Source organism: Ochlerotatus camptorhynchus, unplaced genomic scaffold, assembly GCF_037179485.1.
Source record: "Ochlerotatus camptorhynchus isolate MF236.1 unplaced genomic scaffold, CSIRO-AGI_Acam_v1.1 ptg000193l, whole genome shotgun sequence".
Lineage (NCBI taxonomy): Eukaryota > Metazoa > Arthropoda > Insecta > Diptera > Culicidae > Ochlerotatus > Ochlerotatus camptorhynchus.
In genome coordinates this window covers 2890955-2910906 of record NW_027040683.1, presented here as the reverse complement: position 1 = coordinate 2910906, position 19952 = coordinate 2890955, and the positions used below count along the sequence as shown (strand labels likewise).

The following is a 19952-nucleotide window of genomic DNA, read 5'->3' as shown; positions in this document are numbered from 1 at the left end:
CATTCAGCGTTGCACGTTGGACGTGTCGACCTCGACATTGTTTGCTGCAGATGTTCACGGTGTAGCTTTTTTTCTATTCATTCACCTTCATCAGCTAAATACAGGTAGAGATTCTTTGCTCGACTGTTGAGCTGTTCAGTCTGTATTTTCGCTCGAGTTATCGTTTCGATTTTGTTTCGTTTTGTGCGGTCGCGTTGGGCCATGGAAGTGTCGCCACCTCCTCGCGTCCTGGCAAGTTTACTTGAACTTGCAAACACGAAACAAATGGTGCGTAAACGTGCCAATGAGACAGCAGTGAGCCCTTCAAAGATGGTGCTAATCAAGCCCAGCGTGTCGCAGAATGACGCCGGAAAACGGGTACGGCAAGCCAACCAATATGCAGTACTCCCGGTGGTGACGCCGTTCCCATTGCAAGAAGATAGTGGATTCCCCCGCTTTTCACCCCGGTGAAGGATGTTGCCAAGCTGGGTGCCGAACTGGCAAAACACAAGCTGCTGCCTCGCTTCAAGCTTTGCAGCATCGGTACCAAAATCATGTGCTCCAGCCTGGAGGAGTACAAACAAATAGGATGTTTCCTGAAGGACAACAACGTTGCCATCGAGCGTTGCGTTCGGCTTGGGCTCAAGCCTGAGGCAGTGTACCCCATGAACCGGCGTTTCAACCACAACACCAGCTTCCGTGACCAGTTGTTCCTGGTGACCTTCACGAAGGAATCCACCAGTCTTGCGGCTCTGAGATCTGAAATCCGGGACCTGTTTCAGGTCATCATCAATTGGAAGCAATACAAACCTCAACATCGTGATGTAACGCAGTGTATGAACTGCCTCTTCTATAGCCATGGCACCAAAAACTGCCATATGAAGACAAACTGCGGCAAGTGTGCTGGAAGTCACTCAACTACGTCCTGTGAGCAAGATGATGACATCGAGCCAACGTGTGTCAACTGCGGTGGAAACCACCAAGCCTCCAATCGCGGATGTCCCAAGCGAGTGGAGTTCATTAATATCCGTCGGAAGGCTACAATCAACAACCAGCTCGGTCGCCTCCGTAATCATCGTTCGCCTCCTGTACTCACGGAAGTCCAGTACCCAGCTATCCAGCCCCGTCGACATGTTCCGAACCTAGCCCCGCTTCCACTCAACAACCAACAAGCCAATCCTGCGAGTATACAAATGGTTCCCAACAGTCTCGCTGCTGCTGCGGCCCAGCAAATTCCAGGTTCATCCACCGTACCTGGTTTATCATACGCTGGTGTTGTCTCATGTGAGCCTGGCGATGATTCTCCGTTAACCTCGGAGGAACTTGTGACGCTCGTGGCCGAGGTCATCATCATCATGCGCACCTGCAAGACTCGATCTGAACAGCTACATGATGCCCTGTCCCTTGTCACTAAGTATGGACCGTGAAGCCATCAAGATCGTAAATTGGAATGCCTTCTCCTTGAAGAGCAAAACCATCGAGTTTGTTGATTTTCTCAACGAACGGCACATCGACATAGCCGTCAACACCGAGACTCACTTGAAGCCCGAGCTGAACGTCTTACTTCCCGACTTTCGGCTCGTAAGGCTTGACCGCACCAGCTCCGGGGGAGGGGCAGTGGCCACCGCTGCGAGACGGAACATCAGCTGCCAGCTACTACCAAGCTTCCAGCTGAAAACCTTCGAAGCCATTGGGGTTGAGGTGAGCACATCGCTTGGTCCAATCACCATCATCGCGGTCTACTGCCCCCAAGCAAACCAACATTAGGGACGGCTCGGCCGTAGACCTCCGAAGAGACATCATCAAGCTAACACGACGGCGGCAAAATTTCATCATCGCTGGTGACGTGAACGCCAAGCATCAAGCCTGGGGCAATAGTCGGCGAAACCAGAACGGCACAATCTTGTACAACGATCTGCAGGAAGCCCACTACAACATTCTGTGTCCGGACACTCCCACCCGGTTGAGTCGATCCGGCGCTCATGCCACCATCGACATCTTCACCAGCAACATCGGCGATAACATCTATCAACCTATCGCCTATCAGGAACTGAGCTTGGACCACTATTCGGTGGTGACCGAAGTAGGTTCCTCGGCCAATAGGTTTCAAGTTTCCCGGCGAAATTACCATCGTGTCAACTGGCAGCAGTATCAGCGCTGTGTGAGCAATCGATTACGACGTCCTACCGGAGTCGTTCGAAGAAGTCGATCAGTGTCTGCAAGCCATCGAAGAGGCGATATCCCGTGCCAACCAAAGATCTTATCAGGCTCCGTAACACCATTCGTAGGCAGTTCCAGCGCTCCGGGCTGCCCCATTTGAAGACCAATGTCAAAAGGCTAACCAAAATTATCCAGGCCAGGATGGTGGAACTCAGAAATAACGACTTTGCTCTCTCTCTCTCAGATTGTGCAAAACCATTTTGGAAGATGACCAAAATTTTGAAAAATAAGTCCAGACCGATCCCTCCGCTTTCCTCTGTTGACCAGAAACTACTCATAACCCCAGTTGAAAAGGCCATTGCTCTTGGCCAACATTTTGTGTTTTCACATAATCTTGGTCAAACTATGGTGAGCCCCCATGAGCCTGCCGTACTGGAGGCAATGTCTATCGTCGCTGACACCCCCGTAGTAGTGCATGATGTTAGTAGAATATCGGCTGATGAGGTGATAGCAGCTATTGGATGCACTAAAAACATGAAGGCCGCGGGTAGGGATGGTGTAGTCAACATAGAGTTGAAAAACTTGAGTATTGACTTCTTCAACCATCTTACCGTTATCTTCAACAAATGTTTGGAGCTTGGCTTTTTCCCTGCATGCTGGAAGTTAGCCAAAGTGATTCCAATACACAAGCCTGGCAAAGATCCCACCAGTGCCAAAAAATTATCGCCCCATCAGCCTCTTGTCCTCCATCTCGAAGCTATTCGCGTTTAGGAAAGGCCACTCTACCATCCACCAACTCGCACGCGCTACTAACATCATCAAGCGGAACAAGTCCGTTTCCAATACATCTGCCATGGCATTGTTGGACGTCGAGAAGGCGTTCGACAATGTCTGGCATGATGGTCTAGTGTACAAGCTGCATCGATACAACTTTCCGATCTACCTCGTGAAGATCATCAAAAACTACTTGTCGGGCAGATCATTCCAGGTCTACGAACAATGTCCCCTCTAATACGTTCAACGTTGATTCAGGGGTCCCTCAGGGTAACCTGCTTGGGCCTATCCTATTCAACATTTTCATGTCAGTCAATGTTCGCAGATGACACCTCCATCACAGACAAACAGACATAACTAATTGAATATTTCTTACTGTAAAACATCGTCGCTGAAACATTGCCGCCATCTGTTGAGTACACTGTGGTGGGTAGTACGCTGAACAGATGGCGGTAGTGTGTAAACGTCAAACTCAAGGGAAATGACTATGCGCGCCACAGGTACTACCAATTACGACACTTTTAAATTGACCTTTAAATGCTTGTTCGATGAACAACTAGCGAGAGTTATGTCTGTTTGTCTGTGCCTCCATCATCTATAAGGGTTGAGTGATCTATGCTCAGGCGAGTAAACTACAATCAGGCCTGGATGTTTTGTCCGACTATTTTAAGAGCTGGAAGATTTGTATCAATGCAGCTAAAACACAAACCATTCTGTTTCCACCTCGGCTTGTTCCGCCTGCTAACGTCAAGATCCACCTTGATAGCACTCCCATTGAATGGTCGAGTGAAGAAGTCTACCTTGGTCTCACCCTCGATAGCAAATTGCTATTTCGATCCCATGTGGACAAGACATCCACCAAGTGTAACATCTTGATCAGGTCGCTCTACCCTCTGATAAACAGAGTCCACCCTGTCCCTCAAAAACAAGCTTGCTGTCCACAAGCAAATCATTCTGCTGGTATGCATTGAGTATGGTATGCCAATCTGGGAGAGTTGTGCTAAGTGCCACTACCTAAAGCTTCAGAGCATCCAAAACAAGATCCTCAGAAAGATCCTTAACAGTTCACCACGAACTCGTAATTCTGAGCCTGGCCGGTCTTCAAACACTCGAGGAGCGAAAGACGTCCACGCTGGAAAGGTTCAGAGTCGCCTGTCTGCGATCAAACCTATCTAGCTTGGTATGTTTCTGTGCTCAAGTAGGTAGGTTATCAAATTTTTAAATTCAAACGGAAACAAGCCCTTAAAAGGGTATCCTGTAAATTAACGCTAAATGCAATCATCACATTAGAATAACCAATTAACTAGAACAAAGTTGAAGAGCCAAAGGCTAACCAATTGAAATGTAAAACCACACACTTCGTTTGAGGTCAGAAGAATGAAGGGTTCATCACGGAATTTACGAAAAGGAATGTCTCCAGTAGCGTTTATTAACATTCACCCGTTCTCACAAGGGCACCGTCATGTTCTGGCCAGATCAAATTTATAAGCTTCAACGGGGCCTAATTTGTTCCAACAGATCTCAACCCACCCCATTGTTCCCAGTTCAAGTCGATTGAGAAACATTGGTCAATCTAGAAAGGAAGGTTGACGGTGAAGGGGAAAGGAATTCTTCAGAACGGATAGTTGGGATGTAGTATTTTGCTCATATATTTTTTGATACCATAGTAAGTAGATACATAATAAGCCGTTCACAGCAATGTTTTTTTTGTTCAAATAAAAATTCTTCCGTGTTATCTTAAATGTAGGACTGTCAACTTAGAGTCTAATTTATCAATATAACAAGATAATAACCGTACACTTACGCTAATTGAGTACAGATCGGTTTCCAATAACAATAATCAATAAGATGCATCTTTCCAAACACTTCTCACCACTCCAGTTCTCCCGGACAATACTTATCGATCAATCCTTGATAGTAGGGCCACAGGGCATCAATATCCGGCTTCGTCGTACTCTTGGTATACAAATCATACCGGCTGCAAAATAGTTATTTTTAAACATCGTTTGATTGGTTCCGGAATTGGTGGGCGTTGGCCAAATTTGGATTTTTCAGATATAATCCTAAATAGGACCTAGATTATTTAATACTCTAGTAACCTCAAGTCCGTGCTCTGTCACAATGTTTCATTGTGATTAATCAACACTCAAAGGGGTAAAATATCAAATTTAGGGTGAATTTGAAATAAAGGGAACTTGGAGTGTAGAGCGCACTGCCCACTGGACGATTCTGAAGCCTGGCCAAGTGAGTGGGGTATGGGTTTATTTGATTGAACGTCATTTCCAATGTATATATTGATACATTCAAACCATTGGCATTTGAGATAAGACAGAGATAGGATGCGGAGGGCCCGCTTAGGGGAAGCGTAACCCATGTTATGGTTTCCATTTATTAAATAGTTCAGATAGGCTGGAAATGACAGGTTCATAGTGAGAAAATGTACCATATGGGGCCCGTTCACTGATCAAAATCAGATTCACATCGTCAGACCCTGCCCAAGAATAAGGGGATTGACGATGTCTTGTCAAGTTTTATTTTGAATTTGCGTTTTGCATTTAATACTCTAGTAAATCTCGCGTCCGTGCTCATTCACAACAGTGTGAGGTGTCAATGCTCACTGGGTCATATGTCTTAGACCAGTTCCAGATTAGTTTGCTATTAATATCTTCTGCATCGCAGTTCGCGATAGATTCCTAAATATGGGTTCTCTTTTCCGACCATAATAGTGTGAGGGAAGGGGGTGAGTTCTGGATCAACAATGGAAGGGGGCCCATCGGTTTTTGTGGGCAAACCGTCCAAAGCCCATTCCTCACAGATCGGGGGCTGCTCACGCAGACCAACACCGTCTTCGTGTAGGTGGAAGTTTTCCCTATCCGATGATGGTGTTGGTTTGCGTGGGTGGCCTTCGCTTTGTGAGTGGGGGGCTTTGGAGCGGTTTGTTTACAAATGCTGATGGGCCCTTTTCTATTGTTGATCCAGAGTTAAACGTTCGATATGAGAGCGACTAGGGCAAATAAATAGGGAAGACAACACCATGACCCAAATAAGTAACCAATGCATGCGGCTCACACTTAACTTGTTCTATTTCTTTCTTTCTTCCTATCATGTACTAATATTAACTGCCTGAGGACAAATGGGAACACGACCAGAAACCAGAAACGAACAAGAAAAGAAGAATTAAACTTGCACCGGCAAGAGGAAGCAGACAGAAAGGATCATGCCGGTTGGAGACAGCCAATGTATACTGGACGAAGCTTGTATCCAGGAAAAGTTGTATGTGCAGGAAACCGTAAGTAGGATAAGAATCGTAAAAGGTGTGTGCTTGCTTGATAAGATCCTAACTTTACTTTAAATACACGGTAGGAATCGAATATCCATTTATGATTAAGGTTATGCCCATTTGTCAGTGGGAGTGGCAATACTCATTGATGAGTGATTTATCGTACCCATTTATTAGTAACTGTTTGCAGCTAATGATTAATTGATTTACCTATTTTAGAATTACCTATACTTCACATCAGAACCTCATTTCCTTCAATTACTACTCCGTCGCAGCACACACCTTATATGGATCGCTAACCTTTATTTAGTTTCAGCATTTTCGACATTATAATCAAAAGGTGAGTTTTAAAAGTATAATTACCATGCATATAGATAAGTTAATGTACCAGAACCTGGACGGACACGAGCCTACCCAGGGGAGGACCCGGATACGACCACCCATGTGTGTCTAGAGTATCGCACGAGCTGACGAGTGCAACGGGAAGGACAGTAGGTGTATAGACTAGGGGGTTGGTCCCTAGATAAGCCTTCTTAGCGGAAGGCACAGCCTATGCACTGAACAATTACAATTACAATTACAATCGTTTGATTGGTTCCGGAATTCATTAACTATACTCACTTGAACAACAGCACCCAGTTCTTGATTTTCTCGTCCTTCTCCAGGGTGAGGTGGCCATAATCTCCACCCGAATGCCAAGGATAGAAAGAGTGATAACGGATCATGTACAGTGCCTGTTTCGGCAGCGTGCTCTTGTTGTGCTTCAGCACCCGGTAGAGGTACTCGTCGTGGCCCCACGACATGGTCAGGTTTTCCAGTCCACACTTTGGCTTGTACATTCCGCACTTGGTACTGGAATTTTTGCGAAAAAGAAAAGGCTTATTAAATTCTACCCAGCCGTAATGAACACTCGTAGATCTTACTTGTACTTTGGGTTCGTTCCATCGACATTATCGACGAAGCTGTCCTCCCGGTAAACAATGCTCGGCCCCCATTCGCACCCCACCGGAAAGGTATCTCCCACGACGGCCCACTGTGGTTCGCCGTAGAATGCCATAACCTTGCCGAGGTCGTGAATCAGACCCGTCAGGTGCAACCAGTCCCATTCCGGGTACTCTTCTCGGGCACGTTCCGCCGTCTGGAAGGCATGCACAATGTTCGGCAGGTCCGTGTCCGGATCGGATTCGTCGACCAGGTCGTTCAACTTTTCCAGCGCATCCCGGATGTTGACCTTGAGGTGATCGAACTTCAGCCACTCTTCATGACGACCTAGAATAATGTGATATGGAAGGTTGAGCGTGTTTTTGTTTTAGTTTTGTGACCTATTTCACGTTGGAATCTTATCGAAGCGATAAGCTCCAACGATGAAGGTGTGTACTTATGCGTTATCTACGCAGAATGTTATTTTGTTTTGAGTTTGAAATTGCGCGTAGTTTGAAAAAAAACTGCAACCGTTATCACGTGGATCTATATTGGAATTTCTACTTTGTCGAAGAGATGTGATGCTGAATTACAGCCTTCGATAACAGGTCGAACAACAGAACCACCGTACGTGCCGTTATTGACTCGATTCGATGGGCTTGGACGGATCGGCGATTGACTGATAACCTCTGAGCGCGACTTTTCAAACAATCCTCCACGGGGGTCGTAAAGAGCGTCATTAAGTTGTTCGAGAGCCGTTTACACGAATAATTTGCAATCTAATGGAAATTTCTGATTGATTTACGATGGGAAGCTATCAGCTCGGAGTGTCGGATTTACGACACACTTGCGCACTTACTAGATAGGTACTTACCTTTGACGAAGTCGACCGTTTGATGGGTATGCATCAGCTTGTAGGTCCTGCGAACGCGCTCTTTGAGCGGATCATTGTCGTCCACCGTGTAGTCGCGGAACTTGGACACATCCTTGTCGGCGAAGGTCTTCTCCGGTCGGAGCAGTTCGGAAACGTCCAAAACGTTGGGATGCTTGAAAGAAGGAGTTATACTGGGTTTAGGTTTGGTCGCTCGGCGTTGATTTGAGTGGCTTTTGAGGAGTCATGGTGCATGTGACAGCTTAACCCTTCAAGCAATTTTAGGAGCAAAACATCTTTTTCAAGCAACAATTAGCTGTATAAGCCAATTGTATAAACTGTTCTGCAGCAAAAATTGTGTGTTGGGAATCTACTTCTACTACAATATTTAGAGGGTTTATGGGGAACCGCAAGCATGTCCATGCTACGAGAACTTCAGGTACTACAAAACCGTTGCTTGAAAGTCATCTTTAAAAAACCGCACCTTTACCCAACGGAACAGCTGTACAATGATCTGCAGAATTCGCTTTTACCCATTCGAGGACTTCAAGTGTTGCAGACAATAACACACATGCATAACATTGTAACCTAATCCAGCTACACATCACAACATGACAGCCACAATGAACCTCTCAGAAAGATCCAGTAGATTCAACGGTAGCATTCAGAACTCGGAAAAAAACGGTTTGGTTACCATGTTTGTATACGGTACAACGAGATCCCAACAGTAATCCATCGATTTGTTCAAGGCGAACATCAAACGACATCTAAAGCTTCGTATCTCCCACTATCTACGTTGACGTAAATTGCCAGCGGTCATATCTTGCCTTCGGCCTGGTTGAACATCAGTTCTCTGCCAGTTAACTAAAACTGGTATATGTCTGGCCAAAGCCGCCAGTGATACTGCGCCCCTAATGGTTTGTCCAACAAATGGTTCCAGATCCACACGATTGATGGTTTGGCGTCCTACCAACAATCAATACGAGACCACAGACAAACAGACGTAACACTTTGAAAAAGTTTTTCTTGAAAACATAGTATCTTAAAACATAGGACCTCAGTAACGACATCTCTCTGGCTTATCGCGGAAAACAAGATTGCTCGCTAACTCGCAAACAATATTGCATAAAAGTTCTATAGAATGTATAGAAACGTCAAAGTGATCCGATGCCAGCGCTGCAGCGAGTAGTTCGCGGAACTGATAATATTCAAATCAACCGTTAAATGCGTGAACGAAGATACACAATGAAGTGTTACGTCTGTTTGCCTGTGACGAAATTAACGATTTTAAATTGGCTCACTACTTGACTAGCCTATTGGTCCCAAACAAACGACGTACCCCATTCTAGTCGAAATTCTAGTACTACGTTATGTTTGTTTTGATTCGCTATGAAAAATTGACAGATAAAATGAGGGGTTATTGGGTTTTCCTATGTTTCGAGGGGTGAATCGAATAGCTTGGGACCGAAGATAGTACCAGAGCTGAGCCAAAAAGTTGAGCACGTTGTTTCGGGACCTTCTAGTCTAAGAGTTACCTCTATGATCCTACGCTTCCGATGTCTATCTGAGTCAACGCTCCCAGCTGCCTTCATCTGTCCTTTGGTCTGGTTCAACACCAGATCTCTGTCAGCTTGGGATCCAAGGTATCCTAGGATTTCGACGTCTAGTGGAGTCGATGCTCCCACCGGCCCTCATCTGTCCTTCGATCGGGTTGAACATCAGCTCTCTGTCAGCAACATTGATAGCATGGCATCCTACGCCCCGACATGTAACTGAGTCGACACTCCAAGCGGCCATCATCTTCGGTCTGGTTGATCACCAGGTCTCTGACAGGTAACTTAGACTGGTATATGTTTGGCTGAAGCCGCCAGTGATACCATAGAGGTAACTCTAAGACCAGAAGGTCCCGAAGAAACGTGCTCAACATTTTGGCTCAGCTCTGGTACCCTCTTCGGTCTCAAGCTAATCGATGCACCTCTCGAAACATAGGAAAATTCACGAACCCCTCATTTCATCTGTCAAACTTTCATAGCGAATCAAAACAAACAGTGTAGTACTAGAATTTCAACTAGAATGGGGTACGTTAATCGATTTGCTTGGGACCAATAGGTTAGTCAAGTAGTGAGCCAATTTAAAATCGTTAGTTTCCACCGGTTGGTGATACAACGCCCCTAATGGTTCGTGAAACAAATAGTTCCAGATTCGCAATATCTGCTTCTCGGTGACATCGCTAACTTGGCATCTATGGCATCCTACGATTTCGACGTCTCGTGGAGTCGACGCTCCCACCGGCCCTCATCTGCCGTTCGATCGGTTTGAACATCAGCTCTCTGTCAGCATCATTGATAGCATGGCATTCTACGCCCCCCGACTGATTCGATGCTCCTAGCGGCCATCATATTGGGTCTGGTTGCACGCCAGTTCTCTGTCAGTGGAGTCGACACTCCCACCAGCCCTCATCTGTCCTTCGATCGGTTTGAATATCAACCTCTTTTGGCAACATTGATAGCATGGAATCCATGTAACTGAGTCGACACTCCAAGCGGCCATCATCTTCGGTCTGGTTGATCACCAGTTCTCTATCAGGTAATTTTGACTGGTATATGTTTGGCGGAAGCCGTCAGTGATACTGCGCCCCTAATTGTTTGTACAACAAATGGTTCCAGATCCGCAATGTTAGCTTGGCATCCTTCGTTCCTGACGTTTAGCTGTTCCAACGCTCCCAGCGGCCATCATCTGCCCTTCGGTCTGATTGATCACCAACTCTCTGTCAGCATGATATCCTAAGCTTCCAATGTCTAGCTGATTCGACGCTCCCACCGGCCCTGCTTCACTACGACATCCTTAGCTTGGCATCATATACCTTCGACGTCTGGCCGATTCATCGCAGTCCACGTTCCGTTCACTAGCAACTGTCCCCTTCATCTGTTGAACTGTACACCGACAATCGTCCTTAGAAAATACCTTACTGCCTATCTGTATAAATATTAGAAAAAGCTTTCATAACCTCATATCCTTAAAAGAGTGCAAACTCACTGGAGATGTCTCGTGTCATGTGAAAATATCGTTGAACTTTTTTTGTAATTTAATAAAAGATGTTGAGGTTTTATGCCTGCTGGAGGATGGGCTACTAAACTAAACTTTTGAACTAAGAACGGAAAATTTACGTTTCAGGAAGAAATTTTCGGGGAATGTTTGAATTGGCTTATGAAGGAAGCCAAAAAGTCTTCCAGATAAAGAAGAAAACAGCTTTACTGGAGCGAAGTGGACGACTCTATCGAAAATGCAGGGAAGATTTTGTTTTGCTGTCGTTAGATGCGCTCGCGATGAGTAGATGGTAAGAAGATTGATGAAGATTCTGTAGATTTCCAGCAGATGATGGAATGCGATGGAAGGACATTGATTTAGATGCGTGAAATGAAAAAAAAGTTTCTCTTAGATTGATTAGCTACCGTGAGATTTACGTGTAGCATAGGATTGAGAATAAGATGTGTCGTCTCCCTAGTTCTGGAGGAAATTTGAGGAAAATTCAAAGAAAAGTCGGTAAACATCCGGATGACTTCCAAGACAATATTGGGAAACTTCTGGGGAAAACTTAAAGAAGCTTTCGGAAAAAAAAAATGAAATGAAACATCCAGAGGATTTCTGGAGTTCAGAAACCGAATGAAATTCCAGGAGTAGTAATTTCCATGGGAGGCTTGAAGAAGCTCGATAAAACCTTCCAATACAAGTCAATAAAAAAAAAACATCGGAGGAAGCTTATGGAGAAACTTCCAGAGGAAGACGAAAGAAACTTCTTGGATAAATCGATTGCTACGTCCGGTAGAAGTTTTAAAACAACTCCTTGGAGAAGACGGAAGAAACTTCCTAAGGTAGCTTGGATGAAACTTCTGGAGAAGGTCGGAAGCGTCTTCCAGCAAAAGCCAGAGGGTTTATGGAACATTCGAAAGAAACTTCTAGTAGAATGTGGGAAATGAATTCCAGAAGCAAGAGATTTCTGGGGGATGTCAAATGAAATTTTCGCTGGAAATCGGAAGAATCTTCTATGGAAAGTTAGTACAATCAGGGCTTCTGTCTGTCCTTTTTTTCATGAGCAGTCAACATAACCATTCATTCAATTTCAAGCTGTCCTTTGTGTGCGGTACTTCGTATACCATCCGTTGCTCCACGCTACTTTTCGCATTCATAATTCCAAATGCACAGCGTAACGAATAGGTAGAAAAATCAGTATTTGCTCCCTCTCGTAAAAAATCCTCTCTCGTTTAGTCACTCTGTTTCGTTTTGATTTTTTTCCACATTTTCATTTCGGTCAAGTTCCCTTTGTCGTTTGCTGTAGTGAATGACTGCAAAAAAAATCAGTTCTACGGCAGTCACCTCTACCGCAGGTAGTGTTTGCAAACTTTTTTTTTACCCTTCTTACAAAAAGGGTATAGATATCACTTGAAAAACCGACTATCGATCCGAGGCCCGGAGGGCCGAGTGTCATATACCATTCGACTCAGCTCGACGAGATCGGAACATGTCTGTGTGTGTGTGTGTACGTGTGTATGTGTGTATGTGTGTATGTGTGTGTGTATGTAACGAAATGAATGCGCTCACGTTTCTCAGCAATCGCTCAACCGATTTGGACAAACTCGGCGTCAAATGATAGGTCTTGGGGTCCTATTGAACGGTTTTGGAATCGGTGGACCGGTTCCGGAGATATGGCCGGAATAAGATCCGGTGAATATGGGCCTTCACGCTGGATTTAACGGAAAACGTATTAAAACCATCATGCGACACATCAAATTACTACAGAATTCAAAAATAAGATCAATGCAAGTCGTGTTAAGTGTTCCAGACCACATTGGACACACTTGGACATGTTCCGGGTACCCCGGGGAAGTTGCTTGAATATGAATTGATAAGGTGATTGGTAGCCTCACCAAATAGACTACACCCGGATATATTCCGGGTACCCCCAGGCAGTGGCGTAGCGTCACTGGATGACACGGGGGTGGGGGGCTTGGTCACTGATAATGACAATAAAATAAATAAACTTGAATAAGTAAGAAGGGTCTGTTCACACCATAGGATTGAACCCAGGCCTGCTGGGGTGAGAGGTAATTACGCTTACCACTACACCACCGGCGCCGTTATTTGCAAACTTAGCAGTGTGGTTTTTAATAAGAAACTGGTTGAAATTGGAAAGAAAATCGCAGGCAAGAGGAAGTTTCGTGATTTGGCGAAGGATTTCGTTGTGCAAAATTACGTGGGTGTGTGGTGTAGGTTGAGTGGTGATGAAAGTTGTAAATATTTCCAGAAGAATTTTGATGCGGGAAATTTTGTGCGTAATTTTCGCAGTACACATTTCGCGTAGGCCAAGGAAAGAGTTTTTTTTAAGGAGGGTGAGGAAGTGGAAGCAAAATCGAAGAAAATGAAAAAAAAAACGTCCGTGGCTATTAATGAACAAATCATTGTCGATTCGTGCGTGAAGCTTGTGGCTGTGAGGAATATGCCTTTGTCTTCGATTGACTGGCCCAAAATGCGTGCGATTCTTGACGCGCTAGCTAGTGCGTTAGGTACCAGTTTTTCATCGGGGAAAACCAAGAAATACATTAACATCGATGCTGATAGAATTCAGAGATGAGAGGAAAGTTAATTTCACTGAAGATCGACTCTGCATCGCGACATGCTCGTCATATTTTGGGGATTAACGTGCAATTTGAGAATGAAGACCAAATCGTCATAAGAACCCTTGGTAAGAAATATATTTTTGTTCAACCGTAGTCCCTCAACAAATTGGATGGTGTTGTGCTAGTGGTCACCACTATTTCATCGCTGTTTTTCCTGTCTCCGCTGTTTTCCAATTGATTGAAGGAAAGCGCAGAAAAAGCGGTGAGCAGATAGTATCACTCTTAATTATAAATATAAGGTGCGGTTCCATTGCAGCATACCTCACTTCAGCTTTTTTAATTAAACTTGTGATGCGTATAACAGAAATTTTTCCAATATTCCGAAGTAGTGCTTCACCCTACAACCTTGTTTCTAAGATCATTCGTTCTCAAGCTATGTACTCTTATAGCATGTGATGTTCTGAAAACCTCGAAAAGTTGAACTGAAATTCGCTGAGATAAACTCTATTTTTTCCTTCCATCTAATATAAACTCTACCCAAGGGCAACATTTTATTAAATTTTGATACTCTGATACCCTTTAGCCCACTCGCAAAGGAAATAAACGTAACATTTCACTAACCACCCTTTATTAGCACAAACCTGTAAGATAATAAAGAAATGACCCCAGTTCGAATTCTTTACCGTTTTTTCCCTCAAATTCGATACATTTTTTACGCTAGAGATTGCTGGTTTGCCTAAACAACAGACAGAAAATGTTCATAAATTATATTTAGCAAATCCACGACTAACCATACAAGGGTGTTTAAAAATATAGATTTTGCTCTACCCTGCTCAATTGATTACAATTTTTGAGTATTCTTCAGAAATTTGAACCCATTTGGTTGCGATCTCATACTGCTCTTTAATTTTTATAAGGAAATTATTACGAGAAAATTTGAGAAAGTTCTATCAAAAAGTAGTCTCCAAATTTTACATAAGAAAAGATAGTAGGCATACCCGTATATCATTTTGGAAAAAGGCTAAAACGAAGAAAATAAATCAAAATCTTTTTTTTTTCCTTGTAATTGCCATATAAACCTCGAAGAGCTATTGTAGTATGAAATTACAAACCAGTCAGGTCAAACTCAAACGCAAAAGAATAATCTTGACGGACCTGCTTTGGTGGAGGTGCAGCAAAATCTGCAAAATCATTGCAGGGGTTTCTTTCCAAACACTTCTATGGCCACTAGAGGCCCTACGGGCACCAACTCCGGGACAATCCATCGGATGATCACAAAATTATGATAAACAGTCTCCTGCTGTAAATTCATGAATTTTGATACCCATATTGTAGCGGTTTCTTCCCAAACACTTCTATGGCCACTAGAGGCCCTACGGGAACCTGCGCCGGAATGGCCGTTCCGGGGAGAAACCTTAAACTGGTCCTCAAGTAAGCTGAAATTGTTTCTTGAAGGAGATTCTACTTTGATATCGATTCCTTCAAAATTCTAGCAAAAGGCAAGAAAATGCTTAGTTCTGAAACAATCCGGATTTCTTAGAACCAGACTATTCCAAATGGACATTGTTGGCAATGTCCAGAAAGAACACAAATTTCTGAATCCTATGGTGCCAAAAGATTCAAAATCGGTCAAATTTGGCCGTAATAGCAACCAGAGACTTTAAATATTAAAAATTAGATCGATTTGTTTGAAAACAGCCGAGTTATAGCGGTGAATATAAAATATTTCCTACCGCGTCTATCGAGAGACTCGTACAGCATAGCTCACCATTGGAAAAGAGAAATGAAAACAAAATACGCAGCATACTCCCGGTCATTCTGCAGCTTCAACTTTCAACATGCACGATACGCGGGAGAATGAATGAATTGAAAAATCGGCTTCCACCGAGCTGCTGCAGCAAACAGCACACAAGCAATCGACAAAAGGCAGAACGACTGCGCCATTTTGCCAGTCAAACCAACGTGCTTGCTTTGCACATTGAATGCAGAAAACGTACGCGATCACGCAGTCACAGTCGATATGCGATCCCCTTTCAAGCCCTGAGTACAATACTCCGGAGGAAGTTGCAAAAAACTGGCGGGAGAAGGCGGATGGGAGGAATCCTAAAAAATCTTCCAAGGAAAAATTAAATAAACTTCAGGAAGTTGAAAAATTATTATTATTTTGGTCACTGGCTAAGAGTATTTCCCGATTCCCTGAAATTACCAGGATAAGCCATCAGCTGTTTCGCGATAGCCAAAAACGACGAGAAAATGGAAGCACTAGTCGAAAGAGTATCAAGCATAAGCAATGTTTATAGATGAAACATTGTTTAAGCATTTTGAAAGCGTTGCGTTGCGTTTGCAATGGAGTTATTCGTAGATTGTATACTGGAAATTGTCATGTATCTACTTCAATGTTCTTATTCTGATTGCTTAAGGAAAACTATTTGGAAGTGAATCCAGCTTTCCAAGCTCGGTAATAGCGGCCTGTTTGTATGCATATATGTATCCTTCGCTGTGCTTTTTGACACTAACTGGAGGGCGTATGTTGTTTCATTTTCTTCTGTTCCTGGGAGAGGGAAAGGGAGGGTTAAAACCCGAACATCCAGATAGTGTCAAAAAGCACAGTGAAGGATACATTTATTCATACAAACAGGCCGCCATTACCGAGCATGGAAAGCTGGATAGCTCTCCAATCAAAGTATATAAGAGGAAAAACATGACACTTACCATTGCCGGCCACACCAATCTTGTCCGTTACGAGAAAATGAAGGATATTGTTTATGTAACATCTACTTAGGCTCTGAACCATTTGGTGGATTATTTTAACTTTTGGTTAAACTTTAAACCAAAAGTTTAAAAAAATCGCCAAATGGTTCAGAGCCTTAACGGGAGGTCAGCGACTCACCGAAGCCCCTATAGATGCTACGGAGTTGGATGGTAGCAGGCACTGCGGCTGTAGTAATTGTTTAGTTTTGGAGAAGCTTGGGAGTAAACCCTTGATCTTCTACTCAGTAAGCAAAAGCAGCAGCCATCAAGCTAACCGAGCTCCTCAATTTAATTTTTAGGACCTTATTTGGTGAAGGTTTTATAAATACTGATTGAACTATAATGTAAACAAAGAAAAAGGAAGGGTCCCACCCAAATGATCTGTAATTAGCCAGCTTTATCGTGTTTCCTATGCTGGATCTTCCCAATGTAGTACCATTTCTTTGATCCAGACGAGTGCACGGATCGATTTGAGATCACTCACTCGAGAAAAAGTGGCACAAGGATGCGGAAAATGAGGAAAATTGACGAAAATTTTACTCAGTATAGGAGTCCCTAATAAAAAATAACCATAAACGAACGATAACCCAAATCATTGAACTATTCCACAAATGGTTTGGATAATACCAATAATACCCAGAACACGTCGTTAAGCAAATTAACCATACAATTTTTATTAGGGGTAGCACCAATAGACAGAGAGAATCCAATCTTGACTTTCGTCATATTCGGGATTTTTGTCCTGGTTAAACTCAGGAAAATCGCGATTTATGAGTAAACTTAACTCGAGTTTGGGTTGATCTCATTGGCCGTGTGTTATTCCAGCAGACTTATTTCTATAGACAAGGAATCAATATTTAGTCTTCTTCAAAATCGGCCGATCAACAAAAGACGGATTTTCGAACATCTCAATTTATTTTTGAAGCGTCAAATTAGCGTGAAAATTCACCAAATGTAACGCACAGCCATACATTTGACAGATGGGAAATTTTCAAATAAACCTGCTATAGAGCTTTTTGACGTTTAATCGGTGCACACTACTGCACGATTTAAATCGAACGAGTGCGAGCAAGAGGGAAACAGATTAGTGGGAAAACAAACCGTGCATTCATCCATGTGTGCTAGATAGAGAGAGACGATTAAACGTCAAAAAGGTCTATTGTGCCAGATTTATTTCGGACACACCAGGAATCAATTTTGACAAACACCTTTTTGAAAATCGAACGATCAACAACAGAGGGATTTTCCAACATTATAATTTATTTTCGAAATGTCAAATTGAAGCGAAAATTCACCAAATGGAAAACAGCCTTAGTCTGTGTTCCATTTGGTAAATTTTCACTTAAATTTGACATTTCGAAAATAAATTAAGGTGTTCGAAAATCCCTCTTTTATTGATCGACCGATTTTCGAGAAGATTTTTAAAAAAAATGATTCCTGGGCTGTCAGAAATAAGTCTGCTGGAATAGCAGGTTTATTTGAAAATTTTCCATCTGTCAAATTTAAGTGAAAATTCACCAAACGGGAAACAGCCTTAAGGCCGGCCCACAATAGATACGTTTTCAGGTTTTTTGACAGTCATCTGTAAAAAACCCCGAAAAAGTATCTATTGTGCGCCGGCCTTTGGTGACATAAGGACTCACAAAATAGGGGAGATAGCCGAATTTTTCCAACATTTTTGGTAAAAAGTCGTCCCAAAACACCTCGACTATGTGATTAATAAGTCGATTCCTGTATCCGGGTGCGTAGCTACTGAGATTCAATACCCTGTTCTTGACCCTGCCTCTTTTTAGTTAACAGAATAGCGACAGACAAACGGTAGAAATCTCAATCAAATCTACCGTGGACCCCCGGTAATTTGACCGTTTTTACTCTGACCACACTTTAGTTTGAACCTCGGTTTGAACTCCGATAATCTGTACGCGCCGGCCAAAACAAAAGTTGCTCAAACGTCATTTATCACTTGGAAAGGCGTTAAGTGAAATAGAACGATGCCAAACGGAACGCAGAATCAAAATAAACAGCAAATAAGGTTACCAGTAACTCGCTTTTTTTATGGTCATAGCGATACTAGAAGCTCAAATTAAAATTGAATCCCGTTAATATGCACGAAGTGTCGTTCAGATTACCGGGGGTCCACGGTATGCATTTTGATCTGGGTACTGCGGACTCAATGTGCTTGTCACTTGGGAGCCTGTGTGAACTGTCAAGCGGGAGCCAAACATTCAGAAGCAACAAATGCAGTTAATAAATTCTTAATTTTAATCTCAAAGACAATAACCAAACAAAAAGTGATGAAAGTATAAAAGCCAGCATAGATTCCATGATTCAAGAAAGAGCAAAACTTGAGAAAATTTTCAAGCAGTTTTCTATTGGCTTGCAAAATAAAATATATCTACCGTGGGCCTCCGGTAATCTGACCGTTCTCAATCTGCACACTTAAGTTTGAACCCCGCTAATTTGTACGGCGTGCAAACTAAACAAATGTTCAAACGTCATTTAGCACATGGAATGAAGTAAAGTGAAATGGGACGATTCGAAACGAAACGCAGAATCAAAATAAAACAGCAAATAAGGCTACCAGAAACTCGCTTTTTTATGGTCATAGCGTTACTAGAAGTTCAAATTGAAAGTGAATCCCGTTAATATGCACGATTCAGATTACCATGGGTTTACGGTACTCAGAAGTACCCAGTTTTTTTTATAACAAAATGAGTTACATTTACCACTTTTGTATATTAGAAAACTTCTGTTCAGTTCACATTTCTTTGCTATCACGATTAGTCTTTCACTACATCTATTCTCAACCAACCTCTTCCACAATAATCCTCATGTTGATCTCCTTCGTACTTGGAAACTCTCACTTTTATCAATAACAACAAAAATCGGTCAATGAATCCTGATAACTTTGGCCTATTTCACGTCAATCACTCCGAGCAGACAAAAACAAAAATGGAAAGGTCAACTTGCTGCACTTGCTACTCCTTCGAATTCAAAATCACGACTAGCTATGTTCGTTGGAGCCCGTCTCATCCTTGCTTTTATAAGAAACGCGTGCGCGCTCGACTTGATTTATGAGCGAGCGCGCGTTCAAAAAATGAAAAAAATGAGTGATGAGTGATAAAGAGAGTCCGAGCGTAATCAAATCCTCGCAAAAGGAAGCATTGTATTGGTCTTCCTTTCTCTCGCTCCTTTCCTCTTATCTCGGTTTGAATTGGTGTACGGAGGTGTACGGTTGTAACGGTGGACGCTTCTATATAACATGATAGTTCTGCATCATCCGAAGCCACGTGGTGGCAGCGGTTGATAATGAGGAGTCTCGTGGTAATCATAATGTAATCTGAATATGTGGAGTAGTGCGACGAGCGAAATTTGCCGTCCCTCCGAGCTAGATTGTTTATTTGTTCACGTTTCCTATCAACGTGCCCAGCCCAAACGCTACTGAGCAGGAAGAATTAAGACAAAAATAGAGATGTAAATCAGATTGCATTGATCAACCTGATAAGAAATGACTGCCTAATCTACTGATTGGTGACTTCGTGATTGGTCCATGAATGAAATAAATTATACAATATAGGGTAGCCATCAATTACGATTTTAA

At 43.1% G+C, this 19952-nt stretch overlaps 1 protein-coding gene across 1 annotated transcript; it reads right to left on the bottom strand.

Annotated features, from left to right (window-relative positions):
* Positions 1-4722: 4722 nt before the first annotated feature.
* Positions 4723-19372, bottom strand: Miox (Myo-inositol oxygenase). The gene is made up of 5 exons (XM_065223576.1): positions 19164-19372; positions 7989-8160; positions 7117-7462; positions 6815-7045; positions 4723-4891 (listed from the first exon to the last, which is right to left on the bottom strand). Exons 1-5 carry the CDS (start codon positions 19182-19184, stop codon positions 4783-4785), a joined length of 879 nt encoding a protein of 292 aa, XP_065079648.1. The 5' UTR covers positions 19185-19372; the 3' UTR covers positions 4723-4782.
* Between the last annotated feature and the right edge of the window lie 580 nt (positions 19373-19952).

Excerpts from the sequence above, each read along its gene's own strand:
- Miox (XM_065223576.1), bottom strand. The coding sequence starts at position 19,184 with ATGAGGATTATTGTGGAAGAG. Across the intron at positions 8,161-19,163 it reads TGAGGATTATTGTGGAAGAG|CATCCCAACGTTTTGGACGT; the intron begins GTTGGTTGAGAA and ends CCTTCTTTCAAG. Across the intron at positions 7,463-7,988 it reads AACGGTCGACTTCGTCAAAG|GTCGTCATGAAGAGTGGCTG; the intron begins GTAAGTACCTAT and ends ACATTATTCTAG.